We start from the raw sequence: 22,390 nt of genomic DNA, 5'->3' as shown, positions 1-22,390 counted from the left end.
TCTTAGCACTAATAGACCACTTCCTTGGGGACAAAGTGGGGTACATTTTATCTTTGGGCTGCTCTGATTGGTAGAAAGCTTTCCCTTATATTTGCCACAGTGTGGTAGGATAGTGAAATGTAACTGAATGGGCTTAAGTCTTTGACGTCACATCCACTTGGAGGCAATTCCTGTCTCTATTATGTAAACACTGAGATGTTAGACTTCCCTTCATCTAGCGTTAACTCAGCTTTAAACTGGGAATGATAATTGGTCCTGTACTAAGGAGGAAATTGAGCTAATAATAGGAAAGGATATAGCTACAGGTTTTCGAAATAATACATTTCTTTTCATTCTTCTGGCTAAATATCTTAAAAGATATCAAGCTTTTGCAGAAAGTTCCAATATAAAAATTGTGTTCCTGTATCTTTGTACAAATTTGATATTTCTCTTATTCTAAATGTTACCCCTTAATATTACTGATAATTGTGTCTAGATATGCCCTGCCATTTCAAGTATACATACTACAGTAAGAAACAACAGGGAACCAGTGAAAAACAAGATTCCTCCCCAACCCCTGCCCCCCACCCCCGGTACACACACACTAGAGATCTATGTATTTACTATGAATGCAAATTCTTGCTCAGTTATGGCATGTTTACTTAGCACTTTAAAATTTAAAGCATTTACGTTTTGTTACATTTTGGATTAATTAGGTTCACCTAAAATGTTATGACCCAGACTACATAATTCAGCTGTACTCTTATAGTTTTATGATAATATCACCAAAATAGGTCATTCTCATTTTAGGTAAAGAACATCTACCTGCCATGTGCATGCTGGCATCTGCCTTCTACTACCCACTTTGCGTCTACACTGAATTAATTTCAAGGACCAGTATATAAATAATAAAAATATATACATGATATTAGCTACATTTTATGTAGTCATAGATAAAATGAATCTCAGCATCTCGGCTTCCTCTTTTTACTACTCTCTCATTCTTGACTGTAGTCATGCTGCGAAAGTCTTTTGCAATAAAAGAAATTTTTCTTCTGGTATGTACTCAAATATCTTGTGAAGGTTTAGGTTGTTAATAGTTTCTATGTCTCCACATTTCCTAGTTTTCCACTGAAATGTAAGCTTTCTGCGAGATTTCCTGCCTGTCCACTTTCTCTGCTGTTAGCAGTAGTGTATATCTGCTAGACTTCCTTGCTTTAAAAAAATTTAGTGTTAATATTAAGCACCAACGTAATTCAGGCACCTCCATATCAACATAGCATTTGAATCTTTACAAAGTTCAAGATTACCTTTTGTCACATTGTATAATTGAAGACCTTCTTTTCTAGTTGGCACTGTATATAAAGAAAATGTAAATTAAAATATGAAGTTTTAAAGAAAATTTTCATAAAATTTTGGTTTACTTCATCTCTAAGCTTTAGCAACGTGAGAATAATTTAAATGTTGTAAATATTTTCTTGGGGCTTTAAAAAAAATTTCTCTTCTACTAACATCTAATAAAAATAAATGATTGTTTTGTTTGCATAAACAAAGATATAACATAATCAGTGATTTCAGGGTACTGAAATGAATTAGAGCCCATGGACAATGGGTCATTATGATTAACTGAATTTAGGTATAAACCAGAAAAAAAGTATCTTCTTTTGTTATTTATAATCTTTCTGGTATGGCTAAGAATGCTTTCCTCATGACTCGATAGAGTATTTCTCTGATGATTAAGGCCTTTGCAAGTTTTTTAGATAACTACATGGAAATCAGTGATTATCATATTATATTATGTAGTTTACTAAATAAATAAACCTAATGTTAAGAAAAAAAGCAACTTACAATGCAGCCTCTAACTAGTTGCTCACCAATGACCCAACACATGACTGCATACTGAAGGAGTGGCCTGCCATCCATTGCTCCTCTGACACTGCCATTACCACATAGCCACGATTATTGACCACATTTCTGTTTTTAATCAGACCAGCACTCATCACATACATAAACAAAAGTTTTATTTAAAATTGAAATAAATTTTGACTCAAAATATTCTGACATCAGGGCCTTTCAATCTTTTAAAAATTACCTTTTTCTTCTTTAAGATGTTTCATTTCTGCTTTTTCTATAGAGATAAATGGTAATTAGAGTCATATACATATTTATTCATAGGTCTTCCTAAGGTTTGGAATTACATATTTTGTAGTCAATATTTACAATTCAGGAGTTATATGAAAAGAACTTTATGGTGCTAATTTAGCAATAATAGGTGGAGTTTGCTTTGAGATCTAAATTCCTGTTCCCTTTAGATATCTAATAATAATGCAATACATACACCAATTGCATGGGTAACCCCAAAATGAGCTGCAGTTCTGACACATGCTTTAAAATCAGTGTCCATATTTTCATGAATTGTTTTTAAGTAGTATAATTTGTGTAATTACATATTTTTGAATTCCTGTGTTTTTATCATTAATTTGATATACATGTCTTAAGATGTCTTTACCTTTACTTTCCTTTTCAGATTTTTCAATTTTCTTCTTCACTAGGGGGTAAAATAACAAGAAACCATTGGTTTAAAAAACACAATTTTCTTACTCAATCTTGGAGTAAATATTTGGAGTTGAAATTTAATCCCATAAGTGAAAGGGGGTCAAGGCTCTACTTTTTCAAGATGTGAAGAAAAAGTCTCCCTCCCATGTGTGAAAACATATGTATTTTTGTTACCCTTGGTTACTTGGCTTTGTAAGGCAGAGCCCCCTCCTTTTGTTTTTGTTTTTTACATGCTTTGAAGTAAAGCTAGAGGAAGCCATGCATTTATTAATAAGTTTAAATGAGTAACAGAAAAAAATCTAAATTTTTTATTGTTATCTGTAGGAAATGAGAATTTGATCAGTGCTATGGATGCTCAGTAAATAAACTGCTGAGTAAAAAAAATGTAAGAGTCACAACATATCTCCGGGCAAAATGTGGACACATGCTTTTTAAAACAGAGTTTTGGTTGATTGATGCTTTTCTTCAACTATATTTATCAGACAAGATTAAGAAGGAAACCAATATTTAATGATGACAACCAAGTATGTAGTGAGAACGTTATATATGCTATTTCATTTAATACTTATAACAAGTCTTTTGGGAAGTCATTATGCCTGGTCTAATAGATGAGGAAACTGGGAATCTGAGCTGTTAAGGTATTTTCCCAAATGTTATACAGCTAGACAGAGACTCAAATTTAAATACTGTTCCCACAAATCTCTGTTACCTCCTCTGGGAAAGTAAATATTTACCTGATGCTGTTACTTCTGATGTTTCCTCTTTAGAAAAAAAAAAAAAAAATAGAACAAAGGAAGAAAAATAAAAGGAAAGAATACTTTTGCTTTTCAGTAGGAGACAATTGAACTTCATCTGCATGTATTTCCTATTAAATTCCAATAATACTGACAACAGACACATACTCAAAATGGCAAAGAGACATACTGGTAACTAATATTTCTGAAAACTGTAACTGGAATCTATTCTGGAAATAGAACCACTCTACAAATTAATCTTAAACAGTCGATTCATATATGGTAGAAAGAATCAATCTGAAGTTCTTTGGGTGGTTTTCTCAATTACAATTATAAATCTCCATTACATAAATTTTTAACATGATCTGCACATGTGCATGCATGCATTCATTTATTAAATATTTATAAAGCAACTTCATGTATAAGATGTTGTACTGAGTGCAATGGGTGGTGTTGAGAGATGAGATTTTAAAATATCACAAAAGTAAACTCAACTCATGATGACTACAGTCAGAGTAGTGAGACAAAACATAAAAATGTTATTTGCCTTAGCCTATGATAATGTAGAACCAACCCTTCATTTTGCTCTTTTAGTAAATTCATAGAGCAATTATTTTTAAAAATATAACATGGCAGGCTTTAAAAAATATATCTTTTCTCACAAATCAGTTCAAATGATAATATTTTCTATAAAACGGATACATTTAATTATCAGTCTAATATAACTTTTTTGGAAGCTATTTTCAAAGTTCAAGGAAAACTAGTTAAAACATTTTATAAGAATGAAGATGTAAAATAACGTTTCATAAACTAAACAGTATTTGCCAATAATTATGCTGATATTTCATATTAGTATTCTAGTTTTGACTTTCAGCCCTTAATTTTTGTAATACCCTTCATATTAGTAGCAGTTACACAAACTAAATATACTAGAGATTTTTGCCAACCCAAAGGCAACATTTAATGTTTAACGCTGGCATCTAATCCATTCAGAAGAAAATCGTAGATGCATTTCTAAGAAATCTGTCGTAACACTCTTAAGGAAACAGGTTAGTCCTTGGCATTTAAAAACTTAAGGCACAACTTCTAGATACACTCTTGATTGATAATGCAAATATTTCCCCCCAGGATAATGTCTGGGTCGTAATTTAATAGTACTAAATAAACAATTTCATTTTTATGAAATTGCATAAAATTTCATAAATTTTCAAAAATTTCATAAATTGTTGCATTCTTACTACCGTTTGAAATGCCACAATAAAACAGTGATTCTGAAATACTAAAACAACTCACCTTCAGCTTTTGAAAAAATATGAAAATAAAAAGCTAATGTGTTAAGATTAAATAATTGAAGACAGGTATTCTGTGTTCTGAACTTTTTTTTTAACCCAGCAGTGACTATAAGAGGAATCTCCACACTGTGTTTACTCAATACACCCTAACAAAAAACTGAAAGTACATAAAAGAGAGATGCAACCACCATTTTTTTTTTTTTTTTTTGCACAGGCATTAGTTATGGTAACTGTGTTCATTACACAGATAATGATAACACAAGTCATTTTAGGCATTTCTTCACATACCCTGGTGTAGAGTAATGTATCTAACAGGCACTCAATAAATACATGTTCAAGGATTAATGAATACAATACACACAAATATTCTTTGTCAGTAAGAATCATTTATATAGGTAATGGTGTAATATCTATTGCATTAATGAAATACCATACTAATTTTTACTGCATGTACAATTTAAAGAAACTATAAAATTAAAATTAATTAAATAGCAAATTCTTAAAATTTTAGAATGGTACACTTACTTGGAGTTGGTTTTGGTTTGTCTAAAAAGTAAAGAAGAAAAGAAAGAAAATAAAAGAAAAAGTCAGTGATCATTTTCTAGCTATAGGTAAAATATCAGCCCTTTATATTTCCTATTTCTGTTTGTTTGAGTTAAAATAGGAAAAGGCTAAACTTATATTAAAATGAGCAGTAGGCAATGCATTTTGAGTAATTTTTAAGTCATATTCCAATGAATTCCTCAAAGAAGTTGTAAAGCTTGAAAGTATAGGGTCTTCTTGGTCTCTTCTTATCCCTGTAAAGCCTCATATTTCATTTGATGAAAAATGAATGCTCAGGATAATCTGAACTCCTTACTGTTTCTGAATGGCATAAAAGGTATATTCTGCCATTGTCTTTTCAGAATACATATTAATATTAATTAATATTAACTATTTAAACTCTTCCAATACAGTATTTTGAATAAAGAAGCTGACTTTATAAAATCTCAGGAAAGATAAGTGAATGGTGGGTGAAAAACACAAAGCTATACTATCTAAATACATGATTCCTTTCTCCAGCATACCTTGTCTTCTGAAATTGTTAACTAAAAGCATTAGTTATGCAGTTTTACACGTAAATATCTATTCATAAAAAAACTAGACAACATTTCATCATGATTGCAAAGAATTTGAATCATCCAAAATTAGGTCAACTAACTAATTCATTAACGGTGGGAATACAAATTAATATAATTTTTTAAAGAACAATTAGGGATGTCTATAAAAATTACATTGAATATATCATTGCACTAAAAAAATTTACTAATTTTACCCCAAAGATAAATTTACAAAACTAGACAGGTAGGTATATTTATTATTGTATATCATTAAAGAAAGCTTGTTAGATAACTTAAACACAGGTCAATCAGAGACTTGTTAAGTAAACTGTATACAACTGTACAATAGAATACTATTAATGAAGAAATGCTTTATGTACTGATATAAAAAAATCTTCAAAAATACATTCTTAAATAGAAAAACCTAGGGACAAAGCTATTTATAGTATGTCATGATTTGTGTAAAAAAAGTGGGAATATATATATATATAATTTGTATATACGTATGTGTATATGTCTTTTATATATACTGCTAGAAGAAGACATTAAAAAATAACAATGATTACCTATCAGACATTTTTGGATATTTTGGGAATGGGAACTGGTAGAATAGGAAAAAAGAGGAGAGGGAGGGATATTTTTACAGTTAGCCTCCTATATGCCTTAGTGTTGAACCATGCCAAGTATTATATATTTTTAAAATTGAATAATAGTTTTAAAAGTATTAAGCTATTATAGAATGGGATAACTTCTATTTTAAGCAATTAAACCAAGTTGAAATTCATGATTAGTTTTCAGTGAAATGTTATATGTGCAATTTGATAGAATATTTTACAGTATATCAACAGTGAATCAACATTACCAGTATGATAAATGATATTAATATTGACATCAGTGAAATACTGAATATTTTGGAAGGGTCTTATGAACCGTGAAGGCAAATACTATTTTGTTAATACTGCTGTATTATAATAGACTGTTTAGCAATCCATATATATTGGTTATAATATCTAGCAAAATGTTTACCAGTACTACCACAGCCCTTATATCAGATAAACTAGATTCTACCACAAAACCACAAGACTAAAAATTACCAGGAAATAAAATGAAAGGTACTTATATGTTTTGCTTTAATTTTCAAATTTAATAAAAATACTGAATTAGGACAGAATATAAACCAGAAAGGCAAAAACACCTGTTTTTATAGATGGAGATTCTTTTTCTTGATGTTCAGCTTTTTCTAGAGAGAGAAATCAAAATTAACTGACACTCTGTAGGTTGTTTGCATAGCAAGCGATTTAGTATTTACATATTTGCAGGTGATCCTCAGCATGCCTCCAAAGTCATTTGCATGTAACTTGGAACACAGAAAGCATATTGCCATAGAAACACATCATAAACAAGGTCAGGTTCATTCTCAGGACATCCTGTAAGATACTTCAAAGGCGCTAGCCCTCTTAGGGCCATGTGGTATAAGAAGAAAATAGAATATGACAAAAAGGAGAATAATAATAAGAGGATTTTTCTTTCTTTGCTGAAGGTTGAATCATTCTTTGAGGATATTTCAAACCAGAATACATTTGCCTCTGGCATTTTACAAGCTCCCTTTTTACCTCTCTGACTCCTACTTCCTTTCTTGCCACATCAGAAGCAATTTGGTGCTGGTCAGAAGCAATTTGGTGCTAGTCATTAGTTTCTTGTTGAAAATGTAACCTAGACTTGCCTTATTCCAGAAAGTGCAACACTTCGTATTTTCATTTTTCTGGAACACCCTCTCTTTTTAGGTTCAGTTAGAACTCTCACAGATGAATCTCAAGTAAATCTAGGACATGACAACTGTAATCAAAATGTGGAATTGATGTTCTTCTCAGCCCTTTGAAAAATATTTGAATTAAAGTAAATTTTAGATCTTTCTCTTTCACCAAAAGTGGAATTTCAAATAAAGCTATGTAGGGTAGGATATTTTGAATGGAGTTGAGAATATTTGGAAATACAGCAGATCACTGCCAAGTGTTAGTTCTTACTAATCACTTCCAGGTTTAGTCCTCCTGAACTGTTCTGGCTTACCTATCCTTTCCTTCCCTCATCCTGAATTTGGAGATTCTCTGAAAGCACTACTATTTCCTCCCCATCATCTTGCACCAACAATGAAGTAAGTGGGGAGATGTGGGATCTATTTTGTCATAAAATTTAATTGGGTATTTGTAAATTAGGGATTGATAGCATTCAAGAATGAACTTCCATGAACTTAAGTTGTATAAATTTTAGTGTTAAATAAGCATGCACAATAAAAGAAGCCAATATTCAAATTATTAAACTGTCATAATAACACTGCAAAAGTATAATAAATTAAAGTAAAAATAATATAAAATATATATTCAAAATACATGCAATAGGTTCTGAGAGGTGACTATGTTCTTTTTAGGCTCCATATATTTTGCCATATCTCCTGAATCACTAATATGACCTCCTAACTGGTCTCACCAAATTCATCTTTGGACCTTGTCAATTCATTTTTCATACATGAACCAGAGACTATTTGACAAAAGCCACTCATATCTTCACCCAAGCCTCTGTTTCACAAATATATGTATGAACCAATATCACAATTTTGACACAGTTTTGGACATATTTACTACCTGTGACAATGGGCAAATATTCACACTTTTCTGAGCCCAATAGTCACCTTTTAAACTCTCTACACCGGTAACATCTGTATGACTCCTGAACAATAAAATGGACAATCTTTAAAATCTATACTCATGAGAAAATTCCATGATTTTAATAAACAAATGGCAAAACGTTTATAATTCATAAAATTATGAATAACATTAATACCAAAAACTACCTACCATATAATTAATGCTGCTTATAGGAAACAAATTAAAAACAGTATGTGGTTCATAACACCAAAAATTGTATATCATTTCATTTTCCTTTGTTATTCATTATGTATGTTTAAAAGATTGCCCATTTACCCTAACTTCTTAGTGTTATTTTATAGCCTGTATGGACTCACTCTTTTAGTATTAATAGTGATACAATTTCCAAAGATTTCTTCTGTATAATTATACTGAATTATTAATTAGTAGTGAAAGATAAAGATGTTAAATCAAAGCTGTAGCAATAACGTTCATTTATCACGTATAGAGGTACTTTAGCCTTGGGCAATGCTAAAAATAACAATTGGGAAAAAAACCCGAGCAAATTGTTAAAGTTAAAATGGCCAAGCGATACTTTCCAGATTTTATTTTCGTCTCTTACTTGTTGGTTTGGGTTTGACTGTGGAGAATGAAAGAAAGCAAATGACATATGATGAATACAAACCATGGAAAAAAAATAACTCTTTAGCATTTGTATTTATTCCTTCTTCATTTTAAGTTCTCATCTTATCTTAAGCTTAATCCATTCTCTCTGGACACTATTTTTTCACTGTCAGCAAATACATTAAACACACTGCTTATTGAAAAACTAAGATGCACAAAATTTTATGTAAAATTTGAAACAATATATATTTGGGACACAAATACATTGGGCTAGTTTCTTCATAATCTCCAAATACCCATATAACTAAGTGAGATGCTTAACACTTTAGGGTGCAAATTAGAGGAATGTTAACTAAAATTATGAGCTTAGGCAATGACTGGAATAGAGTACAATGGTTGTATGGGGTAATGTGAAAATAGGGTTTCTTACTCATGAAATATAGTCTATAATTTCTATAAATAATTAGTTATCTCCTGAAATCTATTATATTTTCCTCTGAGAACTGTATTCAAATCCCAACTATCATGATTATCTCAGTTAAAAGAAAGAAATTACTTCACAGGCCTTTTCCTTTGGAATGATTTTTAGTAAGAAATGGGACTCCATTCATGGCGGAGGTAGGTAGGATTTCCATCTTGGGATCAAATGGAGGAGATACAGTGTTTCAAGATGTCAGTTGAGATGGAGACTTAATTTTGTTCATCCTTTTAGGAAAGAACTTCAGAATTTCTAGAGTGTGTACACTCCTTTTTTTTCTCACATGAAATGATGGTTTGATATTTTTGCTTTGATATTATATGTTCTATTGATCCTTCTTCAAGGCAGATTTTTAAAAGTTACACAGTCATATAAGTCTCTGCAGAGCTCTCATGAATGGAAATTATTCCATCTAATACATGAACAGCAGACAGTTTCAGATTTCTGTGATTTTAAAATTTGAGGAAATGTGTTTTGAAAATGAGATTAAACACCTAAAAATAGTACATGATAATCAATGCATGACATAAATTTCCTTGTGAATTATCTGTAAGCTTAGGTCAATCATACTTTAAAAAAATAAAGTATGTCACTCTAGTTTTCCACTGTTAATTTTTATTGAGTATAACTTTTAGTTATTTACAAGAATCAAGAATCTTAGAATTTATGGCACTAAGAGCGCACATACTTCAGTAAAGGTGTGTGTCTGTGTTTGTGCACGTGTGGGTGTGTGCCAACATAACATAAAACTGATACATAGAAGAAAAATCTAAAATAGCTCATTTACCTGTTTTTTCTAATGTGATAGCTTTTGCCTGCTTGACAACTTTTTCATCTGTGATAAGAAAAAATATTAACACAAGTGGAAATTTTAAATGTATCAGTACAAAACAGTGACACATTTCAACCTTGATATTTTGTATTTTCTTTGAAATAACACCAATACTGAGACAAACTTAGCTGTTTTCTCAATAAAACAGCAAGTGATATCTTTTATTCAAATCGGATGGGAGCACAAAAAAAATTTGTCCAGCTGCATATGTCCTTTGCAGCTTTCTTGCCATAAAAGTTTTCCTAATTCAAATGGTCCCCTAACCCCTAACAAAAGTATACTCTATCCTTTGCCTTCACTGTATTTCACTGTATTTATCTACACTGAAGTACACATAAAACATGTATTTCCTTTTCATTATTGAATGAGAATAGGAAGAAACAATTTTTTATCTTTCTTGAGCAAGATACCTCCCTGAGAACCCAGGATTAGCCTGGGAACCCAAGTTTTTATGTTGCAAAGCTGGGGAAGGGCAAAGGTGGTGCATTTATGGGATGTCTTCTGTGTTGTATGTTTTTGTAGACATAGTCAAATAGATTTGGGTCAAATTAGAGGGATTAGTAAAATTATTCTATATAAAATTAAACTTTTCAAGTATTCAGCCGTGAGAATGAATCAGTTAGTCAAATATCCTAATTAGAAAGTTTCACTGGGAAACAGAATTTAGAGTATGAATGTGATCACTGAAATAAAAGAAAGATGTGGCTAGAGGGCAATGCCTTTGTTATACACTCGGAGACTAAACTCTCTCCTCTCAGTATTTCACCTCAAAAATGGTTGATATTTAGGACAGAAAAGAAAGTAACAGGGTTTACTATTCATTATATCAGGAGGTTCTAAAAGTTGTTTCTAAAGTTTTGCTTATGTCAATACCGACTGCTTTTCTCACCTCCCCATAGTCTGGTTCTGCTTTATTTATTTCTATGGTTTCTGTTGTTGGTGTCTCATATTCTTTAAAGCGTAAACAAGTAAAATCAAACTGACTCAAATCCATTGAAAACAGATTGTCTAAAGTAAAATTTTAAAAATATAAGCAAAAAGTTTCCTAAGATACGTTTAAAGAAAGTATGCTTTTACCTTTGTAAAGATTCTGGCCTAACTATATTCACAACATCAGGGAAACAATAAAGGACAATATTCTACAGAACAACTGGGGCTTGACACAACCTCAAATTTAAATCCATATTTAATTGGCTTAAATTAAAATTTAAATAAAGTTTCTATTCTTAAATAAAAACTAATTATTAAGCTAGTCTTGGTAATTTCTCTATTTCTCCTTATGAGCAAAGCCCATTGGCTTACCTTTACTTTCTACAAAATGTAGGACCAGGAATAAGAAGATGAAGGGAAGAAGGAAGGATGAAGGGAAGCAGGAGGAAATATTGATTTCCTTTTCTTGGGATTTTTGGAATTCAAGATGATCATGTTTGAATGAGCCATTCTGAACTACAAGTTTTCTAGTGATGTCTTGCCCCAAACAGATCAAAACAAAATGAAATATAGAGACCATTCATCTGAATGCTGGCAAAGATGGTCTTTGTGCTAAGCTAAGTCTCTGATGGGAAGGATCACGAGCTATGTAGTTATATCTGGCAGGTCAAGTTCTCAGCATGAACTACGAATCATCCTTAATAACTTTAGATTTGACTCTAAGCTCATCATCCTGTTAAAACTAGAACATTGAGAGACAATTTGATACTATTGTACAAGTAACACCTGCAAAATACCTGGTTTACCATGAGAAACAGTCTTTTCTGGTTTCACTATGTCTTGTTCTGAAAATAACAAAAAGAAAATCTTTTCAGATATTTAGAAGCTTTATAAATTAACATATGGCGTATTTTCTCTGTGACATGGTCCAGTGTTTTGTTTAGTAGAAAAAAATTGACAGATTTTTACAAATGTGTCCATGGAGAAAAACTGTTCCTTAATTTTCATTTCATTTCATGTAGTTTAAATAAAAAACTTAAAGGTTTTGGTTGCATGAAAACAATATACAAAGAATTCTTATTTACATTTAAGCACCTATAATTTCCAAAGCATAGCCTGTAATAAAGTATAAATACTGAGGCATAGATTGCAAATATATATTATTAAAGATATTTAAGTTTTTTGTAAAAATTCTATATCAACTTTATAGATAAAATTAAGATACATACTGTGTATTTGAGCTTTTTCGGATGAAGCTAGAAAATAAACATTCATAATTATAAAAATTTCAATTAAATCACCTGCAAAATTGTAGTATTTAATAATAATAAATGAAAGTTTTAAATATTACTAGGCCTAAATAGAAGTTTTAAATGGTATTGGGTTTCTGATTAAAAAAAAAAAAAGAGGGCTTCCCTGGTGGCGCAGTGGTTGGGAGTCTGCCTGCCAGTGCAGGGGACGCGGGTTCGAGCCCTGGTCTGGGAGGATCCCGCATGCCGCGGAGCGGCTGGGCCCGTGAGCCGCAACTGCTGAGCCTGCGCGTCTGGAGCCTGTGCTCCGCAGCAGGAGAGGCCGCGATGGTGAGAGGCCCGCGCACCGCGATGAAGAGTGGCCCCCGCTTGCCACAACTAGAGAAAGCCCTCGCACAGAAACGAAGACCCAACACAGCCAAAAATAAATAAATAAATAAATAAATTAAAAAAAAAAAAAAAAAGAGGTAAAATGCAAAGTGTTCATATCTGGTAACACATACTCATCTGCAGCAAATAAATGTACTCAGGAAAATAAATAATAAGATAGTAGTTAGGCATTTTTAAGCCTTGATACATTAAAAAGATACATTATTTACAAGAAAAACTAGACTCAAGCTTATGATCAGTTGTCAGGTAAGCTCTGCTAAGAATTAAAGGAATAAGATAGTATTGTATATACATCTAGACTTGGATTCTTGAATTTGTTTTTATTTAAGAATCCTGCTACATAATTTTTTATAATGAAGAAATAGCATCCATAGAGCCTGAGGGTTTTGTTGACTTGCCTCAGGTGAGTAACTAGTTGGTACCAGAACTAGGACTTACACATTAAATAGCAGTGTAAACTTGGAAAGATTGCCCTTATTTTAGATCAATGTTGCCTCTTAATAAAATGATTGTTAGTCTGGGACAATCTCTGAACTGTGAACAATTGAACAATTGAACTGTTTCCACAGATATGAAATATGGGTAATAATTGTCATGTCGCATGTCTCTCCTACTGATGGGATGAAAATGGAATCTTACGCTATTCCTCAGCTCTAGCAGATGCTTGGTAAGTTCTTGTCCTCTTTCCCTTCAAATCTCAGTAGCCTATGATTTCATGATTTTATAACTCTGGTGTGTTATCAAAAATAAACCCACAGATTAAACATGACTATACTAGGCTTTGAAGAACTCCAGGAAATGTCTCCTGAAACCTGGAGTCTCTGCTGAGGTTCATTTAAAGCCATATTCTAGATGTTTTTGCCTATGGAATATCCCCATTCTTACCTAATCCAGTACTGTGAAACCATATTGAGCAATGGAGTAGGGTAAATAATGAGGATCTGGGAGACCCTGTGTAACTCCCCATTGGTGGGTAGTAAGCCTTTTTTAGTACTAAAATAACAGCAACATTAGCTCTGTAACTAAGAATAAAAATATTGTTACCTGGTTTTGCTTCCTTTTTAACTTGTGACTCTGAAGGGGAAAACAAAAGAGAAATTTTTAAATCTGAAAAAATAAACTAGAGCACAAATTCATTTTTGGACACTATTTTATTTCATTTACTATAATTTGAAAAAGCAGAATTTTAGTAAAAATTATTTTAGTTTCCTACTGGCTTGTCAGTACTGGACTATTGAACACACAGTAGTTAAAATCATGATATGTACTTGTCTGTCACTAAGTTATTGCTACTGCTAATGGATTTCAACCTGAATTTTCTGTTTTCTCAAGATTATTGTTGTGGAGAATAGTCCTAATGTCCACATAAGATAAATGACTTGATGATAGGAGTTGGAAGAGTTTTTCTTAAATATATGTAATTGTTATTCAGAAATTTAGACTGTGTTATGGCTTGAATTGTGTGCCACAAAAAAATATTTGAAGTCCTAATAGAAAATAACTCAGAATGTGACCTTATTTGGAAATAGGATTATTTGCAGATGTGATTAGTTAAGGTAAAATGAGGCCATAGGGTGGGCCCTTAATCCAATCTGACTGGTGTTCTTATAAGAAGAAGAAAAAAGACACAGATAGAGACACACCAGAGAAGATGGCTGTGTAATGATGGAGGCAGAGGTTGGAGTGAGCCAACTACAAGCCAAGGAACACCAAGGACTGCTGACAAACACCAGAAGCTAGAAGAGATAAGGAAACATTGTCCTCTACAGGTTTCAAAGGGAGTGTGGCTCTGCTTCTATCTTGACTTTGGACTTCCATCCTCTAGAACTGTGAAAAAATCAATTTTTGTTGTTTTAAGCTATAATAGTTAAGGTGTGGTTATATGGGGGTAGACAGGATCCTTAATCCAGTAGGACTGGTGTCCTTAAAGAAGAGAAAAGATACAGAGATAAAGACAATGGGAGAAGAGGTTCATGTGATGACAGAGGCTGAGATTAGAGAGATGCCTCTTCAAGCCTAGGAACACCAAGGACTGCTCACAAACACCAGAAGCCAAAAGAGGCAAGGAAGGATTCTTCCCTACACCTTACAAGGGAAACATGCCCTGCTGACACTTTGATTTCGAATGTCTAGTTTCCAGAACTGTGAGAGAATAAATTTCTGTTGTTTTTAGCCACCTAGTTTCTGGTATTTTATTACAGCAGCCCCATAACACCAATACAGTTGGGAGACAAGAATCAAAATTTTAACTGTTTCGAAAATCACTGCTGTGTTTTCTTTTAAAAAACTGTTTGCTGCCTGCTATGGCCCTCAGAAATGTTCATCTGACTCAGGAGCCCCCAAAAAATAGAAGAGTGTGGGCAGCTTTTCTTCTGACAGGATGTCTGTGTTCTATAGTAATCAGCGAAAAATAGTCATTTGTTTCTTCTGAACTATATAAATTTCTCAGCGGTTTCACTTTGTAAATAGGGTTTTTTTCTAGGAACAGGTAGTATAGCTAAACATATGTTACATTTGTTTTATTTTAAAAAGTTGTTCAAGAATAAAATTTTAGTATAATATTTGCACTAGAACACATTTGCAAAAAAGTATGCTATTCATTATAAATATGGAATGAAATGTACATACCTGGCTTATCTTCTTTTTTTATTTGTGGCTCTAAAAACGAGTAAACATTAGTAATAACGATTATATAAAAATATTTATTTCCTGTACTCATGCATATTTCTTTTACATATTATTGTTCTTTAATCTTCCATATTAACTTTCTTCTTATGATTGCAGCAGATTAATACACACACAAGTAAAGGTTCCTCATTATCAATCACAATAAGAATTTTTGAGAAAAATTGGAAACATGAACTAAGATTTTTAATGAGAAGTTAATGAAATCATGCCCAGTGAATGAAGGATAAAGGAAAATATCAGCATAGCAAATTCTCAGAAACACAAGTAAGATAACCAGCACATTATCTGCACAAAATAGTTAAGCCTTTGACTTTATGCAAAACACTCAACAATAGAATCAGAGGATGAGTAAAGCAGGCATTTAAGATTTGTTTTTTGTTTTTGGCATGTATAACATACGTGGAGACTTGGGCTTGACTTCTTTGCCTAGAAAAAGTTTAAAAATTATTAAAAACTGAGTCATTCCACTGTTATTGGATCAACATTGTATATGGTAGAATATTATATATTTGAAAATCAAACACTATAGACCCCAACCATCTTTCTTTATTGAAATTTTTACAGGATATGTAATTTAATGTCCAAGCCAAGTTACTAGTTGAAAAATCATTTAAAACAATAGCAGTTTAATTTCATTGCACCATTAAAAAATTTGCTCACAAACTCGTGTGCAATGTTAACTGTTTAATCTAATGTTAAGATGGAACATACAATTTTATTTTGAGAATTACTTTTAGCCTTTCATTATCCAAGATGAAAAATTCAAGACTACTGCTTTCATTTCCATTAACATTATCAACATGTTATCTGTCCCAGTATAATATATTAACTAGCGACTGCTGCTGAATCTGGAATTCTTGATGACCCAAAATATACCATATGCTTTTATTGCATATTGGATTCCTAGTTCAGGGGTTGGCAAATTTTCTGTGAAAGTTCAGATATATATATTTTTTGACTTTGGAGCCATATGATCTCTGTCGCAATTATTCAGCTCTGTTGTTGTAGCACAGAGCAGCCATAAGCATTATGTGAATGAATGGAAATTGCTGTGTTCCAATAAAACTTTACTTACAGAAGCTGGTGGCCAGTCTGCAGGCCATGGTTTGCCAACATCTGCCCTATCCACAGTAAATTTTAACTTTCTTTCTTTTTTATCTCAACAAAGGTTTTAACAGTAAACAAAGCACCTTTCTTTGATTCTGAATTCCTATATTAATAACATCCAATACCTTTCCATAACTGCTCTACTATACTTCTTAAGAATGTTACCTTTACTTGTTTTTTCCATTTATTGACTCCCATTTAATCATTAATTCACTATCATCTAGCTTCTATTCCCAACATTATATTTATCAGGCATCTCTGGTCACTAATTCCCCCTTACTTTCCAGTATCAATGAACATACGTAACTATGTTGATCACTTTCTTCTTTTTAAATTCCTATTCATTTGGCTTCTGGGAAGGATCTACATAACATACTCTACTGTAATAAGATAAACATTTATCCCATCCTCTTCATTGTCAAAAGTGTCCCAGTGATTTTCACTTTTAGCTAAATAAAATAGCAAGCACCTGATTAGTTTTCACACTTGAAACTATAGGAAATAGAAAAAACTATATAAAACATGGTTTTAAAGATATTGGACATCAGACAATAAAGGACAGTGATTTTTAAGTAATGAAAAGCAAATGAGGTGTACTCTATGATTATCCCAGCTTAATTCCTTGAGAGAACTGCAGGCTGTTAGCGCAGGAATAGAGCTGATTTGATGAGATCGAACTGGGAGTCTTGAGAGACCAAGATAGCTAGAGATCAGTGGTCAGAGTAATATAAAGTAGGAAGCTAAAGAGATTAGAAAGAGGGAGAAAAAAAGATTTGAAAAAGTTTGGGGAATTTGTGGAAGGCTCCCTCAAGTCTTCAGATGAGCACTGCCAGCCTATGCGCACAACAAAACTACTTAAGGTAGAGAAAGAAATAGTAATAATACTGTAGCAGTTTATAGTAAGTGTTGAAGTTGGGTAGTGTCAGTCCTCCAGCTTTCTTTTTTTTTCAGTTTTGTGTTGGCTATTCTGGGTGTTTTCCCAATCCATGTAAACTTTAGAATCACTTAGTCAACATCCACAAAATAACTTGCTGAGATTTTGATGGAAATTACATTGTATCTATAGATCAAGTTGGGAAGAACTGACATCTTAATGTTGAATCTTCTACTTCACAAACATAGAATATCTCACCATTTATGTAGAGATTTTTATTTCTTGATTCTTTTTTTATCAGAGTTTTCTTCCCTTCACTTTTCATTTGGCTAATTTCTATTTAGGGCTCAGCTATCTCTTCCTCAGAAAGCATTTTCTGATATGGTTGGAAAACTTTTCCCCTTTATGTGCCAACATTATTTTTTTGATATCTTGATCATTGTTTTTTGATATCTTATTCACAATATACTGTAAATATTAACTTAAGTGAATACCTTCCCTTCTAGACTGTGAGATATTTGAGAACAGAGATCATGTTTATCCATCATTGAATCCAGAGAGCTGGTGCAATACATGGTTACGTGATAGGCACTCATTTATTGTTTGTTCATTAGATAAATAAATGAAATAATTAATGAAAACAAGAGAAGGTAAATACATGGAGAAGTTGAGTCAATGAATGTAGGAGAATATGTGAATTCAGAAATTACATTAGAACACAAAAAAATGTTAAAATTACTACAGGCTTTCTTTGACCTGACATGACTATTCACCTCTCAGCTCTCTGGTACCCAGACAAAGATAAAATGTGCAATCAGTTATACAATTCACACTGTTTTAAGTTGTAAGCAAATAAGCTGTTTAAGAGAAGCAAAACAATTCTTGGTAATATTACCTGAGATAAATTTGTTTTATGGGTTCTCAGAAAAAAAAACTATAATGCAGTATAATGTAGCAGATAACATCTTCAACAATATCCCTACCCTAATTATGTAACAGTTTTCATAGGACTCTACCTACTGCTCTCAACATGGACCAAGCACAGTTCAATAAGAGGACACACACACACACACACACACACACACACACACACAAATTGTGTACAAATATAAGGATGTTCAATTATGCTCTTCAAACCCAACCAGGTTAAGAAAATCTTGACTTAAAAGTTCTGCTAATTCCTACAATCAGGTTGTGATAGATACTGGACAACTATCTATTCCCACAAAGCTGTTCAATAATGAAATCTGGGTTTCAGAGCTGGTTCTTCATGTGCCCTCCCATATATACTTATTTCCAAGTTCAATTTCAATTGCAGTCCTCTAACAACTGTCTAATTATTCTGCTGTTCTCCTGTATTCTGTGCTATGGTTTTAATGTGTCCCCCTATAAGAAATGTTGCAGTCCTAATACTCAGTACCACATAAATGTGACCTTATTTGGAAATAGGGTCCTTGCAGATATAATTAGGTTACATGAAGTCATTAGGCTGGGCCCTAACCCAGTATGACTGGTGTCCCTATAAAAGGAGGAGAAGAGACACAGAAATGGACATGCATAGAGGGAAGATGATGTGAAGATACAGGGAGAATACCATGTGATGACAAAGGCAGAGATTGGAATGATTCACCTAGAAGCCAAGGAACACCAAGAATTTCCAGCAAGACCAGAAGCTGAGAGAAAGGCATGGAACAGATTCTCTTCCAGAACCCTCAAAGAGAACATAGTCCTGCCTAAACCTTGATTTTGGACTTCTGGTCTAAAGAACTGTGAGAGAATAATTTTATGTTTTAAGCCACTCATTTTCTGGCATTGTTACCACAGCCCTAGGAAACAATACAATACTTTAATCCAACCCACCACTGTTTCTCTTTGAAATTACCAAGAACATCCAAACTGGTCATGCAAACACAGGCTTTTTTCCATCGTTCTCTCAATTCTGAAGCCAGAGAGATTTTCTAGGATGCCTGTCTGGTTATTTCAGATATCATATCTCAGTGGAAATCACGTACTGCCTTTATTAACTCCAGCTGCCTCTGCCTGCTCTATAAGGCTACTGATGAATCTAATTGTTGCATATCTCATCACCCTCTTCTGTACTATTTTGTGCTCTATGTTCAAGTTATACTGAAGTATTGTATTTCTAAAAACCATCTTAAGGTCTCTTTTTCTTCTGGGATGTCTTAAATGTTTATCTCTCTGTCTAGAACATTCTTCCTCCTTCTTCATCTGGCTAAATCCCATTTAGTATTCAGACTAGCTCTGGGGTCTGTGGTGAAGTTGGGTGCTCACTTCACTCTCTTTCTCCCATGAGGATGGTGTCTTTTTCTGAGCTGGGCTGCCTGGGCTTGGGGAAGGGGAATGGCAGGAATGCAGATCTATTTTTCCTACTCTCCTCAGTGTGTCTTTACTTATTTCTTTGCTTCATCCAGGTGTTTTAAGACCTCACCTGGAATCCCTGACTCTTGTGAAGGTATTTTCATGCGCAAAGAGTTGTTCAAATTGATATGTCTTGGGAGGAAATGAACATTGGAAATTCCTACATCACCATCTTGCTAATGTCGGTCCTAAATATTCTTTAGCTCTTTTATATTCCTAGTTTCATGATCTCATACATTCAGTTATGAGAGTATATAATATCAGTTTAAAATCTGATGAAACTTCACAGGCAAACATATCTGCAGATATATGAATGAATAAAGTGCATGTAAATGTCTGTTTATACATGGTCTAAGACTATATATTTCCTAAGGTCCATATTTAGGCTGCAATAAGCATAAGGACAAGTGTAGAGTGTTTGTTGGAGGAGAATTCTGTTAAGGCAGTAGTTCTCAAACAGCAGCATCACCTGGGAACTTAAAAATGTAAATTCTTAGCCCCATCCCTGACCTTCAGAATCATAAACTCTAGGCATGGGCCAGCCCACCAGGTATATCTGACACATGTTGAAATTTGAGAACCACTGTTTGATAACCATGACATTTGTTAACAGCATTCATTTAACAAAAAACTATGGTTATTTTTTACAATTCTGAGTTCCATCTAATCGCGTATGTCATATTTCAGCAAATATGGCTTAATTAAAATCAGAGAAAGCCTTCAATCTACTGAGACATAAATGGATAAAGCTAAAAACAGAACATGCTTATGTTGATTATAGGGTGTCAACTTTTCAATATAGATGACAGTAATAGTATATTCAGATGTTTGTGACTGAGATCTGTAAAGTATGTGATGTGAAATCTAATTTATATAACACAAGAATATTTTATTTTTACAAAGGAAACCAAATCATTGTAACACTGATGTTCTCATGGAAGTGATAATTGGCTCCACATTCACAGAATACATTTCAATAGTAAGTAGCAATATAATAAGTATATACATACATAAATATATTTGTTCATTTTACTTATGGAGATTTTAGTTTTTTCTGTTTCTATTATAGCTTTTGTACTTTCTGTATTTTCTAAATATTTTGAATTGTATTAAAACAAAATGTCAATGCAGTATTTCCCATTTCTACCCTTACAATGCATAGACTTAAAAGAATAAATGGTCATAGTCAACAAATAAAAAAAAGTAAAAGGAAAAAAATTAAGAGCCAAAATATTCTAAAATATTAGACACATGAATGATAAAAATCATAGCAGTTTAAAATTATATACATAAAAGAATAAATAGCCTATCTACATCTATATATATTAAGGAATTTTGAAACTAACATCAGACAAAATTAATAAAATTTTGACCTATACAATCAGAAACTACTTATGTCATAGTACACTGCAACAAGCAGTAGATAAAGATATCTTAAGTAAGTGTTGGGTCAAATTCTCATTCAGACACTCATTTACTGTGGAACCTTGACATGGCCATTTAACTTGTTTTGTTCTCCTCTTCCAAAATGAAAATAAATGTAAGAAGTTAGATTAGGTGATTTTTAAGATCTCATCCAGGTCTAAAATAATATATTTACACTAAATATTAATTTAAATCTAAATAGTAAGTCATTTAAAAGGGAGACACAGCGTAGATAATCAACCTGAAATGTTGCAGCGTTAATTCCTCTTAGTTTTATTGCTCTTTAGTAAGTCTGTTTACTCAATTCCCGATATTTTCTGCTGTGGAAGCACATTTTTAGGTCTAAGGCAGATTAACAAACTTTGTTTTTAAGACCTGTGAGTCTGTTTCAGATATATTTCTTTACACAGATATTTAGTACAGAGCAGAAGATGGCTCTGTTGTAGATGTATATCTTAGCCAAAAGAACTACCTAACAGGCACTTTACCTTTTAAATTGACTTGGAGATTAATATCTAAACTTTGTGCCATACATATTGAATAAGCAATCCATTTGGAGGAAGCAAGGAAATATTATAAGGACTTTTATGGAATGCCTGCCTCAGTTCAAAGATCATACCACATTTTACTAGAAGCCATTATTACTCAGCTACATGTTTCATGAAGTTTTCTAACCTTTCAATTATCAAAATTAAAATGGAAAAGTATAAGTGTTAAATATATAAAATACGTTATAAAACTCTAAACGGTAATCTTTCCTGATTTGTATACGAATTTGAGTAAAAAAAAAGTTCTTTTTCCTATAGAGGCAATGTACTGTATAAAGTTATTGGTTGAAACAATAATATATTATTATTTATCTAATGTTCACAAATATATTTTTAGAGACAATGAAAACTTATGTGAGAGTTAGCATTATTTATGTAGTGCTGGAAATCAGGGAAATAAAATATAATTAAGGCTTTGAAAATCAGCTTTTAGTCTTCTAGAAACCATTTGGTAAGCAAGAATTGCCTCTAACAATTGGAACTAAATTTCTGGAAGAAATTTACTTCATATTATAATAGAGAGAAATGCAGTCTGAAAGATAAGAAGTAAAAAATATTGTTC

At 32.5% G+C, this 22,390-nt stretch overlaps 1 protein-coding gene across 1 annotated transcript in view; it reads right to left on the bottom strand.

The window, feature by feature from the left end:
• Window positions 1-22,390, bottom strand: part of TRDN (triadin) — a 341,870-nt gene that overhangs the window by 22,188 nt on the left and 297,292 nt on the right. The window contains exons 26-38 of the mRNA XM_068550829.1: window positions 15,895-15,921; window positions 15,436-15,465; window positions 13,852-13,881; window positions 12,397-12,423; window positions 11,965-12,012; window positions 10,193-10,240; window positions 8,926-8,943; window positions 6,857-6,901; window positions 5,087-5,107; window positions 3,270-3,296; window positions 2,489-2,527; window positions 2,072-2,107; window positions 1,290-1,334 (exon numbers count right to left, since the gene is read on the bottom strand). Coding sequence (XP_068406930.1) covers window positions 1,290-1,334; window positions 2,072-2,107; window positions 2,489-2,527; window positions 3,270-3,296; window positions 5,087-5,107; window positions 6,857-6,901; window positions 8,926-8,943; window positions 10,193-10,240; window positions 11,965-12,012; window positions 12,397-12,423; window positions 13,852-13,881; window positions 15,436-15,465; window positions 15,895-15,921 — 441 coding nt within the window. The remainder of the gene's footprint in view (window positions 1-1,289; window positions 1,335-2,071; window positions 2,108-2,488; window positions 2,528-3,269; window positions 3,297-5,086; window positions 5,108-6,856; window positions 6,902-8,925; window positions 8,944-10,192; window positions 10,241-11,964; window positions 12,013-12,396; window positions 12,424-13,851; window positions 13,882-15,435; window positions 15,466-15,894; window positions 15,922-22,390) is intronic.

Source organism: Eschrichtius robustus, chromosome 9, assembly GCF_028021215.1.
Source record: "Eschrichtius robustus isolate mEscRob2 chromosome 9, mEscRob2.pri, whole genome shotgun sequence".
NCBI classification, from domain to species: Eukaryota; Metazoa; Chordata; class Mammalia; order Artiodactyla; family Eschrichtiidae; genus Eschrichtius; species Eschrichtius robustus.
This window is presented reverse-complemented; position numbering and strand designations above follow the sequence as displayed.